Consider the following 12,945-nt stretch of genomic DNA (forward strand, 5'->3'; position numbering starts at 1 on the left):
CCAAAATAAACCCATCAGAGAAATAAAAAAAGAAAATGAATCAACATTCTTAAAAAGAACGAATGTGCCGGCCAGCTCAGCTACACCAAAAAACCAGACAACTAAACATAGTGAAGAACAACAAGTTCACAACATCTAACCAAGTCAAACACACAGTCAGGCAGCAGGTATATCATGGTCAAAGTCTACAATCAAGACAGCACTTTACAAATTAAAACATACTAAGTGTTTACAACAAGAGAAAAGTATGGAGAAAGAGAGAAACAGCTTGTGATCAGAACATGGTGGAGGCATCAGGATGTAGTGGAACCACGCCAGTATTGTTAAAAAGATGATGTGACTACTGATAGAAGTGATAATGATAGAAGTACCATTTATTCTGAAGAGTACAGCACTCAGATTCGATTAGATGCTGCAAATGGTCACAGTCTAAATTGGCCACCTGATTTCAGCCCCAACAAAGAATGTGTTTCATCCTTTTCAGTTACTGAAGACCAAATTAAGAGCCAAAAAACCTCAAATTAAAGCTGAAAGACTGCATTTCAGTTGCACATCGATCTAAAATCTATTGTGATGGTGTACAGAGGCAAAAAATAAAAAAACATTTTATTGTCCAAAAACCTTATGAATCCATCTGTACTAAAACTAGACAAAATGCAGATACAAAGCTACAGTAAACTTAACAAAATTACTTAATCAATAAACAATTAGTAAAATGAATTTGTTAATAGTAAAACATAAACATAAAACTGAACATTAGAAGTATATACATGATATGATTCATTGTGGTGAGGCCCTCACACTAACTGATGGTCTTGTTTTGACTGGTCCGAACAAAGATATTTCTTTGCTCATTTAAGTGACATCCTGTTGGTAAAGTCACTGATAAGCGATAACAAGATGCCTGCTCTGTGCTGATGAGAGCAGCTGATAAGAAAAATACAAGATGTGCATTTGTAAAATAAAACAGGCGGCTGACAGTTACACTAATAAGGTAATAATGGTGCAGGTTTTTCAGTCCAACAATGCAGAGCTGCCCTGAGGCACCAATCAAAAATTAATACTAATTATCACGTGAATACTGCATTAACTCTGAAGAATGATGAATTATAAATCTGCAACATGGTTACCCTCTCAGAACGACCTCACTTGCATAAAGGAAGTGTTTTTGTGCTCTTTTTTTTTTTCTAGCACAGGCATTTTTGAGGACATATAACACTGAAAAACACACAACAATAAAACAATGTTATGTATTGAAATAATTACAGTGACTTCAGAAGATTTTGATCAGATCTTAGAATCTGGATGTTTGAATGAATTTTTTTTTAGCGGAAATATTTAAATGAGCATGTCAAAACAAAAAATCTTATGCAGGGGTAAAATGTGTTACACTAATAGTAGAAGTCTTGGTTATTATGTATCAGTTATGTTTATTTTTATTTGAATAAACGGGTGTATTTAAATCAGATAAAAGTAATCTTCAATTAAAAGTGAATTTTAAGTGATTATTAAAAATATTCCACTTCATGATTTTTGTGTTTGGTTTTTATAAAAAAAAAATTAAAATGACACTGCATAAAAAAATGCATTGAGTCATTGGTTTGAGACAGATAAACAGTGTGTCCATTACAATTTTCGGCTTATGGCAAATCTGCACATCACAGGGGAGAAAGACAGCAGTTATGTCACAACACACATGCAGCGAAAAAGACACACACAGCCATACACAAAGGAATGCACACACATCACAAAACCTCACATTTGCATACACAAAAAATTAGCATAACATCCAAAATTCAGTTCATTCACCAGGTCACACAGTAGTATGATGTTATCTCTGCTGTTCAGCCCCTTAATTAATGTGAAAATATAAATGTAAACTGACTTGAGGTGTGAGATTTTTTCCCCTCTGAGACTGTATATATTAAAACTTCATTTACTTTTTGAATACATACCAAGCTTCATTTAAACCAGCAATGACAGACAATTCATGAGCAAATCACACATGTACACACTGTGGCCTGGCAAATACGACAGACATGATGAATAAACAAAAAAACATGTTCTCAGTTGTTCTAACTTTTCATGAACAAGTCCAACATGTCCAAAATGAAAAATGCTTTTGGAAAAATGACACATATCTTTTTAATTATAACAATGTGTGTCGATATGAAAGAAAAAAAGATGCTCCAGCAGAGATATACAAACTGGCACAATGTCAACTGAATCCAGCTTGTGGAGGGTTTGAACGGATGGGCGTTGTAAATAACTTATAGGTCTGACAATGGAGGCAAAGTGCCATCGAACCCAAAACATTCAAGAGCAAACGAGTCACTGTGAAAAGTTCAGTAATGCGGAGCGGGAATGCCCAACTGAATTCCAAACAAGAACATTTGGCTCTTGCCAAAGTTTAAGTGGATGAGTTCAGTCACACATATATATTTCATGAGGTTAATGGGCCCCATCAAACAGTGATTAGAGATTCTTCTGGGAGGCTTTTATTCCAGAGTGACAACTAGGTTGGCTGGGCCAGATCAAGTCAGTAACAGGTCACAAACAATGTTGCTGTGTGTGATATTTCCTGACACTGCAGACTGAATATATAAATAAAACACACGCAACCCTTGACCCCACAGTATTAGCCACACAGTGACGGTACCTGATACTTTTTATTCAGAGTTTTATTCTTTAGACTACACATTCTGGCTAAAACACTGCCCAAAAAAAGTTGAATGATTAAGAGCACCAAACGTAATGGATGTTTCTACAGAATCGACCAGGCCTTGTCAATTCTTTATTAATATTATGATATATTTCCATGATATCGCTTTATAATTCTTCCTCAGGAGGAAAGGTAGCAATGACAGAGACATAAATTTCCTTCATTTTATTTATAGTACTTAACTTTTAGCCTAGCACAAACCTGATCAGGATACACGGCCCTGACAAACGTTTCTTGAGATTTGAACTCAATTAGATCTGAAATAGTTCAACAGCCAGGTGAGTAGACACTCGGGGAGGATTAAAAAGGAAGTTCTCGGCTGTAAAGAGAACCATAACATTTTAGGCTTACAAAGCCATCAAAGATCTTCAGTGACCATGACTGAGCCCATGAAAGTTAAAGTAATGGTTATAATGAGCCCACTTAAGGTTGGGCGAAAAGGTCATGTGAAAGCATACACCATTCTGTCTGGTTTCAAAAACATCAGCAACAACTTTCTTTATTATTTAAACCCCTTCTGAAATGGTAAAAACAGTGGCTTTAATATCATACTGCTTTCTGAAATATATTTTATATTTAATGCAACCTAAAGTGACCGATGCTGGTGAATCAGACATATTGAATCAGTCACACACAACATATTGTTTTAATACTAAACAGACTAAAGCCTAGTCTAGAAATAAAGATCAATATGAGTTGAATTGGAATACCTATGATGTAGTCTAATGCAACCTAATTCAATTGAAATACCATTAGATCTGCAAGCTGACAGTTCTATTGAACAATCACAGGTTACAAAATTAAGTCACTGATCTAAAAGAAAGACATTTTATATGCACGAGAACATTGCGATGAAAAATCCAATATGCATAATAAAATATATATCTGGACATCTGGCTCTTTCATGTCTATCCAAGCACTTCACTATATAAATGTATCAATATTATAATATTATAATAGAGAATACGCTATAGAGTGAGCCTGGGTTTACCAGATATGACGTTATTGTATGATTCCTTGTGTGCATTCTTATTACTTGGAATATTAAGGCAAAAATAAAAGCGAAAGTAAAGTAAACAAGAAAAAAGTGGTTTAAAAAAAAAAAAAAATTCTGTTTGGAGCTAAACTGCTAACCATGTTTCTTGTTGATATTAAGTAAAAGATACAATGTTTAATATTAGGCATTGCACATAGACTGTATAATAGGAAGTGGCTTACATGTGACTTAACGTACTCAAGAAAGTGGATTTCATTTTTCTAAAGCAGAACAGCAGAGAGATATTGACCATTAGCATACATAATTATATGTATGCTAATGGTAAAAAATCACAATTTTTTACCATTAGCATTTTTGCTTATAAATGTAGATTTCATTTAATAAAATTCAATTCTCTCTAGAAAACTAAACACCATCAAAACCTACATGTATTTCTCAAAGCTACACTTTATAAATCAGCTACTTCTGCTAATTTTGGTAATTTTGAGTGGTAAAAACTGGATTACTCTGGTGATTAGGCATGACAGCCCTCTTCCCACCTCGCTGATGGCACCACTGGCAGCAGTGCAATTTGATTTGCTTTTTATGAGTTAAAATCTCAAAGAATCTGCTGTAACTCTTTACAGAACTTTGGACACATTTTTTTACCCTTAGCATGAACCAGAGTTGAAGGATATTATCAACACTTATTTGGGAGCCCTTCTGTCAGTTGTTGTGCTTGTTAAACCCGTGCAAACAAGAGAGAATATAGAGGAGGAAGATGCAGAAAAATATCTAGAGTTGAAAATAAACTGACAAAGAGAAACAAAAATATCAACAGAAACATCACAAGATAACATTCAACGATTATTATTGCCTAAGGAGAAACTCAGACGTCCAAATCGAGAACAAAAAGCTTCTAATTGTTTGGTTTAACTAATTCTATGGAACATATAGAAAAAGACAGAGAGAGAGGGGAGAGAGAAAAAATTGAGTGTTTTGCAATTATTTCAATATTTATTTCTTATCAAATTTTTGCATATGGACTTGACCCTGACAGAGTGTGGAAATGACTGTCACAATGGTTCCGAATGCAATTGCTGAGCCGACAATTTTCATTTTCCCATGCAGAGATCCTTTTAATATAATTAAACTGGGAAAAGTGACCTTACATGTAAAAATCAACATCTCGGACTGTTGAGAATGCTTTCATTAGTTGTTTCCATCTACTCACAAAGACCAGTAAACTTTAATTGTATGATTAATTAAAGTAGACCTGTGGAAATTCATAGATCTGTAGTTCTCTTTAGTTAGCTTTAGTTTTCTTGTAGATTGACTAACTGATTTATTTGATGCCAGTCCTAATTGCTATGCTCAGCCCCACGCTCAATTCTGCCCTTTAACACGCAGTTCTGGTTTTCCTCCAGTAGGTGGCCTTGTTCTCATAGATGAGCAGACCGAACAGAGCAGAAGACTTTGACTGTGCTCAGAAACACTGAATTTATTTATAAAAGTACTTATAACTGAACTAATGTCTTATTTTGGGTTCAAAGACACTTAAAAGAAGATATGGGCGGTAATATGCACGGACTTTTCTTCCAGGCTTGCAAATGTGATATGGAAGAAAGCAGCAACATATTTTGCCATGGCAGATTCAGTTTGCTCTATCTGATATTTAAGATAGTTTATTTGATTAATCAATAATTCATTGGAAGCAATATGGAAATGCTGCACCTCTTGAATCTATGCAGTACAGCTGAACCGAGCTGAACACTGACGAGTAATTCCCAAGGTGCTCTAAATAATATCATCTTTAATAATCAGGCTCATTTCATTGAGTAAAGAAGGATTTTAATCTTAAGAGTAGTTTTAGTAAAAACATAAGGATCATTTAGATGTTTTTATTTTATTTTAATGGTAAATGATTCAACAGGATTTTGATAATGAACATATTTTTCTTACCAACACGAGTCAAAATGATTCGTTGCCTTTATACGGTTTTATTTTATCTTTGTTAAAAAACAAACAAAATATGAACATCTTTACTCCGACGCTTTTGTCAGTCATACACATCAACGAGATTTATTTATTATTTGCCAGAATGGAGGAGAGGTGCGGTGGAGCGATTGGAGAGTCCGATGTTGACGTAATGACGTCAGAAGAACAGCGCGTGGGACCCTGCAGCCTCTTCGGCCCCCCTCCAGTCCGGAGAGACACAAGTTATCAGGGAGGCAGGCGAAGGGGCAGTTCATCTTCTTACATCTTTTCCTCGTCTACAATCCCCTCTACCCGTCCTGTATGGTGGATATTATTTTCAGCTCTTCTTTCTTGGGTGATATGGGGGATCATTCCAAAAGTAAGTAAGCCAAGCTGTTCGGTCAAGTTTTAAGTGGCAGATTTTGTTTTCGTCGCTGTGGCTACATGATATATTGGGCAGTGCGCCGATTATTTCACTTATTTTCTCAGTAATACTAAAGTAATTTGTGTGGCTGTGTGTTTCAGGTGAGATTGTGATAAACGAAACGATTCCGTATTTTGCTTTTTGAGTACTGGCTAAAGTCCCCAGCTGTTACATAACAGCAAGTGTTGTCAAGTCTGCAAAACAGAGAAGTTACTTTAAAACCCCCCCTCACAGTGAAACATTATAGAAATAAATGGTGCAGCTGTTTGTCGTGTTTCTTTCGGGTGCATTTTCAGTCTGTGGACTCTTTGCAGAGAAGCCAGGATTCGCGATGTGTGTAGGATGTGGAAGTCAGATCCATGACCAGTACATACTGAGAGTCTCTCCCGATCTGGAGTGGCACGCAGCCTGTCTAAAGTGTGCGGAGTGCAGCCAGTACTTGGATGAGACCTGTACTTGTTTCGTCCGGGACGGCAAAACCTACTGCAAAAGAGATTATGTAAGGTAGGATTAAAAAAAATCCCCTAATTATCGAGTGATATTAGTCGGTATAAATTTAATGTTGGATGTATTTAGGCTATTGATTACAATTTCTATTATGAAAAAAGTGAGTGAACTGTGGACACAAAATAAAATCTAAATCACAAGAAAACCTCTGTAACATACATCCTAAATGCGCAATTTATTATAAAATTTTGCACTAACGAAAAACATATCTAGGCCTACACACTGCTTTAACATGTTATCAATGAAAATATATGATATGATGCCTTAAACGCTTAAAAGAGCTAAAACTTACATCTTTGACTGAACACCCCAAAGTTTGTGTGTGTGTGTGTGTTGTTATTTACATTTCCCGCAGATTTTTAATGCTATTCAATGAATCTATTCTTGCCAGGCTGTTTGGAATTAAATGCGCAAAATGCAACCTGGGATTCAGCAGCAGCGATTTGGTGATGAGAGCTCGGGATAACGTGTACCACATCGAGTGTTTTCGGTGCTCCGTGTGCAGCAGGCAACTGCTGCCGGGAGACGAGTTTTCTCTCCGGGAAGAGGAGCTGCTGTGCCGGGCAGACCACAGCCTGCTGCTGGAGAGGAGCTCCGCAGGAAGCCCCGTCAGTCCCGGACACATCCACTCCAACAGACCGCTGCACCTGGCAGGTCAGTTATTATTATTATTATTATTATTATTATTATTATTATTATTATTATTATTATTATTATTATTATTGTTGGCCCTGTGCATTTATTGAAACTATGTCCTAAAAACGCTCTTTTATAAAAACTTGTAAATTATAAGAGTTTATGTACAAATTATGAATAAAATCCTTGTAAAATGGTCAAGGTTTATTCTTCTTATTATTATTTAAAACTTCTTCCGCTCCTCAGCATGCAAGTAATTTGTTGTGATTGGACTGTGTGTGTGTGTGTGTGTGTGTGTGTGTGTGTGTGTGTGTGTGTGTGTGTGTGTGTGTGTGTGTGTGTGTGTGTGTGTGTGTGTGTGTGTGTGTGTGTTTGTGTGCGTCAGCTGTGTGCTGCGACCTTTCTTAGGGCTAATTTCATAATTGATCTCGTTAGGAGTAACCTGCTCTGTTGCCATTATCTGAATAATCTGGTATTTGAGTCGGCTGTGACAGTGTGTGCGTGTGTGTACGTGTGTTCGCAGAGATCCTGAGGGCGTTTGACCACAGAAAGAAAATAAAGTAAACGTGAGAATTATGCTCACAACTTCCTGATTAGTAAAACAGAACAGGTTTGTACACGTCAGTAAAACACAGGTCTCTAGCTGTGCCATAGCTGCTCCTTTTTCACATTTAATAAAAATGTTCCATTTTATGGCGACAGCGATTCACGACGTGAGTTCAGCCGGAAAGTGCAGCCTTGAAAAACAGTTATTAATTGTAACAAATCGATTGTTACGCTTATTGTGCGTTATTTTATTACACTGCGAGAGACTGTAGAAATCATAATTGTTTTTCTTATCTTCAGATAAAAATTAAAGCAGCGGGCATTTCTGGCAATATTGATTTAAACAGCAGTTTACTGGAACGTGGTTTAAAAACGTTGCAGAGTTTTTTTTCTTGTCTTAGTTTAATTCACGTCAGGCTGATGAATATGGCTGGTTTTTCCTGCATAATGCAAATCCATCTAAAGTGATTTAGAAGGCGAAAGTGCACAGATTGAGACGAATGGGCTGCAGAGTAATTGTATCAAAACATTAATGTTTCCTGTACAAGACCTTCTTAGTGTGTCACAGTCACTGACAGACCCTTTCTCCGTCCTCAGCAGATCCTGTAACGGTGCGGCAGGCTCCGCATCGGAACCACGTCCACAAGCAGTCGGAGAAGACAACGCGGGTCAGGACGGTGCTGAACGAGAAACAGCTCCACACGTTGCGGACCTGCTACAACGCCAACCCGAGGCCGGACGCGCTGATGAAGGAGCAGCTGGTGGAAATGACTGGCCTGAGCCCAAGGGTTATCCGGGTCTGGTTCCAGAACAAGCGCTGCAAAGACAAAAAGAAATCTATCCTCATGAAGCAGCTCCAGCAGCAGCAGCAGAGCGATAAGACTGTAAGCATCTTCGTAAGTTTGACCGCTTAATTACTATCTTCAATCGTTCTTTCATTTAAAGCCATGACCTGAATGTGAACTCGGTTATTTGTTTGATGCTGCCATACATCTTTGTGACATACAAGTTCTCCTGCAAAGTTGCAAACAGATGCAACTCCCACGAAAATAACCTGATAGCTTGTGAATTTTTTCTTTTTGTTTGCTTTGTGAATTTTTATTTTTCCATTAGTAGAAGCTAATCCTTTGCGTTTAACCTTTTGTAAACTTGTGATTCGACTTACCTTTACTTAGAGTGAGGCCCAGTGCACCCTTGCAGTGCTATGCTGTATTCAAACTTTATGTCAATGAATAATAAATCACCTACTTTGACTTCAGCTGCCTGCCATAAAAGATAAAAAGGGTTCTCTGTATACAAGCTTTCTCTGTATTAGATCAGTTTTTCAGTCTTTTTTCCGCCCCTAAAAAAACTTCAATAAAAACCCCGTCCTTTATTTACTATTTATTATTATTTATTTTCCTCCCACAAATATTGCACTCATCACAAGTGGTCCATGAAGATGAGCATGTGCAGGGTTTATAGGGGTCAGAAGGATAAACAGAAGTTCTCTGGACACCACAGTTGTTGACAAATTCTTCCTTGCAGAAAAGAGACACATCGTTCTTATTCTGTGTGTTTTTGTAAAATATTCTCAGAGCCTGCAGGGCCTCACGGGGACGCCACTTGTGGCTGGGAGTCCAATTCGACACGAGGGGAACGTGCAGGGAAACCCAGTGGAGGTTCAGACCTACCAGCCTCCGTGGAAAGCTTTGAGTGAATTCGCCCTGCAGAGCGACCTGGATCAGCCAGCTTTTCAACAACTGGTGTGTGTGTTCAGGACAGACTGAATGTGACATGATTTATACAGGCTGCTGGTGCACTGCATGTGCACGAAAACAATAGCCAGTAAATTCTGTAGCATGCGGTCAAATACAGATATGCAACACATGCACGCACTCACATGCAAAGTAATTATATTGGGCCACGTGTGCGTCGTGTGCTTTGCAAAAGTAAAGCTGGACTTTCACACTTTCACACTTGCAAAAAACAAAAACTAAAAAAAAAGGTACTAAAGCAGTATTCTGGTACGTTGTTTTCTGCTCTCAGGTGTCTTTCTCTGAATCGGGATCTCTCGGGAACTCCTCGGGCAGCGACGTGACTTCTTTGTCTTCTCAGTTACCGGACACCCCGAACAGTATGGTACCCAGCCCGGTGGAGACGTGAAACGGGGCCATCCATCCATCCTAATGGTCATCCCTCCTGCAAGGACAGTTGCAGCATGATCCCGGTCCCTTGCATGTGACCAACTCATCACATCGCCCGAATTTTCAGTGGAGAAAGCATTTTTTTCCTGACACGCAGAAGTCGGAACCAAGAGAGCACCAATTGACTCCGACTTTTCTTTTTCTTTCTTTTTTTCCGGAGTTTTCATTGACAAAAAACTAAGCAGAACAATTGTTGCATGACTTGATACGGAGAACGAAGATGTACAGAATACCTCCCGATGGATATATTACAACAAACCAACCGTCAGAAACAAATTGGAAACATTTCCACGGTGATCCAGATGGACATCTTGCAATTTAATGTGATCATAATGTGTCTTGTTTTTTTTCAACATGAGAATTTTTGATACATTCATTTCGTTGTCGAGTCCAGTTGACGTTTTGTCTTAAGGTCAGAGCATGATAATCTGCAAAGTATTCGTGTTGTAAAATATTTTATCTTAAGGGCAAGAAACAGGTTGTTTGAGCTTCTCGAACAAAAAGTAAATTATTGTTATATTATTTATTGTTAGGAAAGCGATTCGCTAAGGGATTATTAACTGAGAAAAAAATAAAAACACTGAATACATAAAGTGTCTTCGTGACCAGTCATTGTACAGGCGCATTATTATTTCACATGTGCATTTATAAAGCAATGCAATTTAATATATTTTAAAAAACGCTTTAAAATTAGTTACTACTGCCCATCTGCCACTTTATGGACCTAATTAAGATTTTCAGGCGCTTTTATTGTGATAAAAATAAATTCAGTCCAGTCCCAAATACAGGGAACAGATTTTCACTCTTCCTGACAGCGTGTAATTTCTGATTTAAAAAACACAGCAACAAATTACCTACAAATTTCATTCTAGGGCGTGTTTCGTATTTTAAAAGCATTAATTTCTGCTACGCTGAATATGTTGTTTGTCCTGTTCAACCTAAGTGAAGCTGGCTCTGTGGTCTTATCACCCCCCTCCATCTTGCGGTGTATTCCCCTTCGGTTATATGGCAGGAATCGGCCAGTGGTCATTTACTATCTCGGGGGCAAAAATCTGCTGTAAATTCTGCTCAGTCCAGTTACTCTAGTTGAGTCACAAGCCGGTCTAGACAGCGCGCAGGGATCGGCGACCTCTTATCTAGTCCTGGCATCACCTGCAAACGATACACTGACTGAAGCCACAACAAACTAAACACCCCCCACCTTTGACACACTCAAACCCTCAGCAAAGCCCCTCGTAACTGAGGGGAACTGAGAGCAGCTCGTAAAGGGTCACTTCTCCTCTTCGGTTTATTTTCCTTTACTAAATTGCGTTATTGCACTCGGGTCAGCCGAGATGACAGCTCAGACTAAATGGACTGGCATATCTTGCACTGTGTAACAAACCACACACAAACCAAAGTCATCATTTATGTGAAATCTGTGGATAAAGCATTTTAAGATGTACGTAGGAATTTACTCACTTTAATTTTTTTTTGTTAGGTATTTAGTCTATTACATTTGCTCTAAAGAATTTCTCACTCAATGCACTTTTGGTTCTGTGGAATCTAAAACAAAAGGGAAGATACAAGAGTGAAAAGCGTCTTCAGTGCCAACAACAGACTTAATGGTTTCGGATAATTCTCTTAATCGATTTCTATCGGAAATAACTAGAAACATTTTGAGCATCGTTTCCTTTCTTTTAGACTCAATATAGTGATTTATTTTTCGTATTTACACCGGGCGCCTTTTCACCAAAACAAATGTTTGCAGTTTTTGTTTTTCGTGCTCTGTCAGTGTCTTAATTGTGAAGCTGAATGACAAAGGGCAGATAATAGATTTGTAATCGAGCTATTTCAAATAAGATAGGCAAACAATGCGAGCTGATTAAGATAACATAGATAAGCGAGGAATAACAATGGCGTTTACAGGCAAGAATGCGAGGCCTATTAACTCTCCCTCCCAGAAAATCATTAAGGGACGTTTTCCTATAATGTATGGACGCTGTTGCAATTTCTATTATTATTTTAAAACAATAATAATAAAAAAATAATAAAATCAAATCGAGCCACATTTGTTAAAATAACACAAGCTCAGGCTTTATTTGTGGAGTTACATCATCGATTCTGCTTAAAGTGAAAAATAATTCCTTTGTTGCTTAGATGCTCTTCAAGTCTGTTTTAAAATCCGGACATGCTTCAAATGTAACTGAAAAAAAGAGAACTTTCACTGAATTAGAAAAGGGCGAACTCTTCAATAACCTTTAAACGCACAATTACACTCGACAAAAATCATTTGACTCAGGCGTTCGGGTGTGAAGTTTATTTTCCATCTTGTGTTTTCAGTTCTTATGCGATCCCGCGCTGCCAATACAGATCAGAGATCAGACCCTCTGACATCTATACAATGAGCTTAAGTAGCCCAGCTGCTGGGAGTACGATCTTCTATCACGTCCATCAGTGGGCGTTTCCTCCCAGTGTGTTAAATAAGAACCAAAATAAACACCGCTGATCCCTGCTCAGTAGACGCACTAACACACACGCACCTAAGGCTACTTTGTCTGCAGCTCTCACTCTTTTCCATACAGACTTAATTTTAATGGAGACATTGTAGGCTTTGTTGTGTCCCGGTTCGTTGCATTAAAGCTATGACAGATACCCTGTTAAATCTATACCTCCCAACTTTGACCCAGAACCACCGACACCCGATTAACTTCTAGCAGAGCTGATAACGAGTCTGCGCGTGTCATGTTGCCACAGTGCAACTAGATGCTGTTGGAGGGAGTGACACGATGTCATTAATGATTAAGAGGAGGAGTCCATTTAAAGGTGTGATGTAATTCTCTAATTGGTGGAGAGGTGGGCGTAATTAGATCAGGAGGGAAGTAGCAGTGCCGCCCTCCTCAAGACGCATCTTTCACGAGTGGATCACTTATTTATTTATTAGATTTTTTTTTCGACAAGTTTTTGTTCTGTTTTCTAGAGAAAAACAAGA

The 12,945-nt window shown here is 38.1% G+C and overlaps 1 protein-coding gene across 6 annotated transcripts; it reads left to right on the forward strand.

The window, feature by feature from the left end:
- The first annotated feature begins 5,870 nt into the window (after positions 1-5,870).
- Positions 5,871-10,567, forward strand: isl2b (ISL LIM homeobox 2b). Of its 6 annotated transcripts, none has more exons than XM_026172131.2 (6): positions 5,871-6,054; positions 6,414-6,603; positions 6,998-7,260; positions 8,389-8,684; positions 9,366-9,533; positions 9,817-10,567. In XM_026172131.2, exons 1-6 carry the CDS (start codon positions 5,997-5,999, stop codon positions 9,931-9,933), a joined length of 1,092 nt encoding a protein of 363 aa, XP_026027916.1. In that variant the 5' UTR covers positions 5,871-5,996; the 3' UTR covers positions 9,934-10,567. The 6 variants fall into 6 exon arrangements, with proteins under 6 accessions (XP_026027916.1, XP_026027944.1, XP_026027938.1 ...); XM_026172159.2 differs by having other exon boundaries at positions 5,872-6,054; positions 8,389-8,672; XM_026172153.2 differs by having other exon boundaries at positions 5,895-6,054; positions 8,386-8,684.
- Positions 10,568-12,945: the final 2,378 nt, after the last annotated feature.

This window comes from Astatotilapia calliptera, chromosome 1, assembly GCF_964374335.1.
Source record: "Astatotilapia calliptera chromosome 1, fAstCal68.1, whole genome shotgun sequence".
Lineage (NCBI taxonomy): Eukaryota > Metazoa > Chordata > Actinopteri > Cichliformes > Cichlidae > Astatotilapia > Astatotilapia calliptera.

Bases quoted from the DNA above. Each gene is read 5' to 3' on its own strand.
- isl2b (XM_026172153.2), top strand. From the start codon at position 5,997: ATGGTGGATATTATTTTCAGCTCTTCTTTCTTGGGTGATATGGGGGAT. The intron at 8,685-9,365 runs GTAAGTTTGACC...AAATATTCTCAG, and splicing joins ATAAGACTGTAAGCATCTTC to AGCCTGCAGGGCCTCACGGG. The intron at 9,534-9,816 runs GTGTGTGTGTTC...TTCTGCTCTCAG, and splicing joins AGCCAGCTTTTCAACAACTG to GTGTCTTTCTCTGAATCGGG.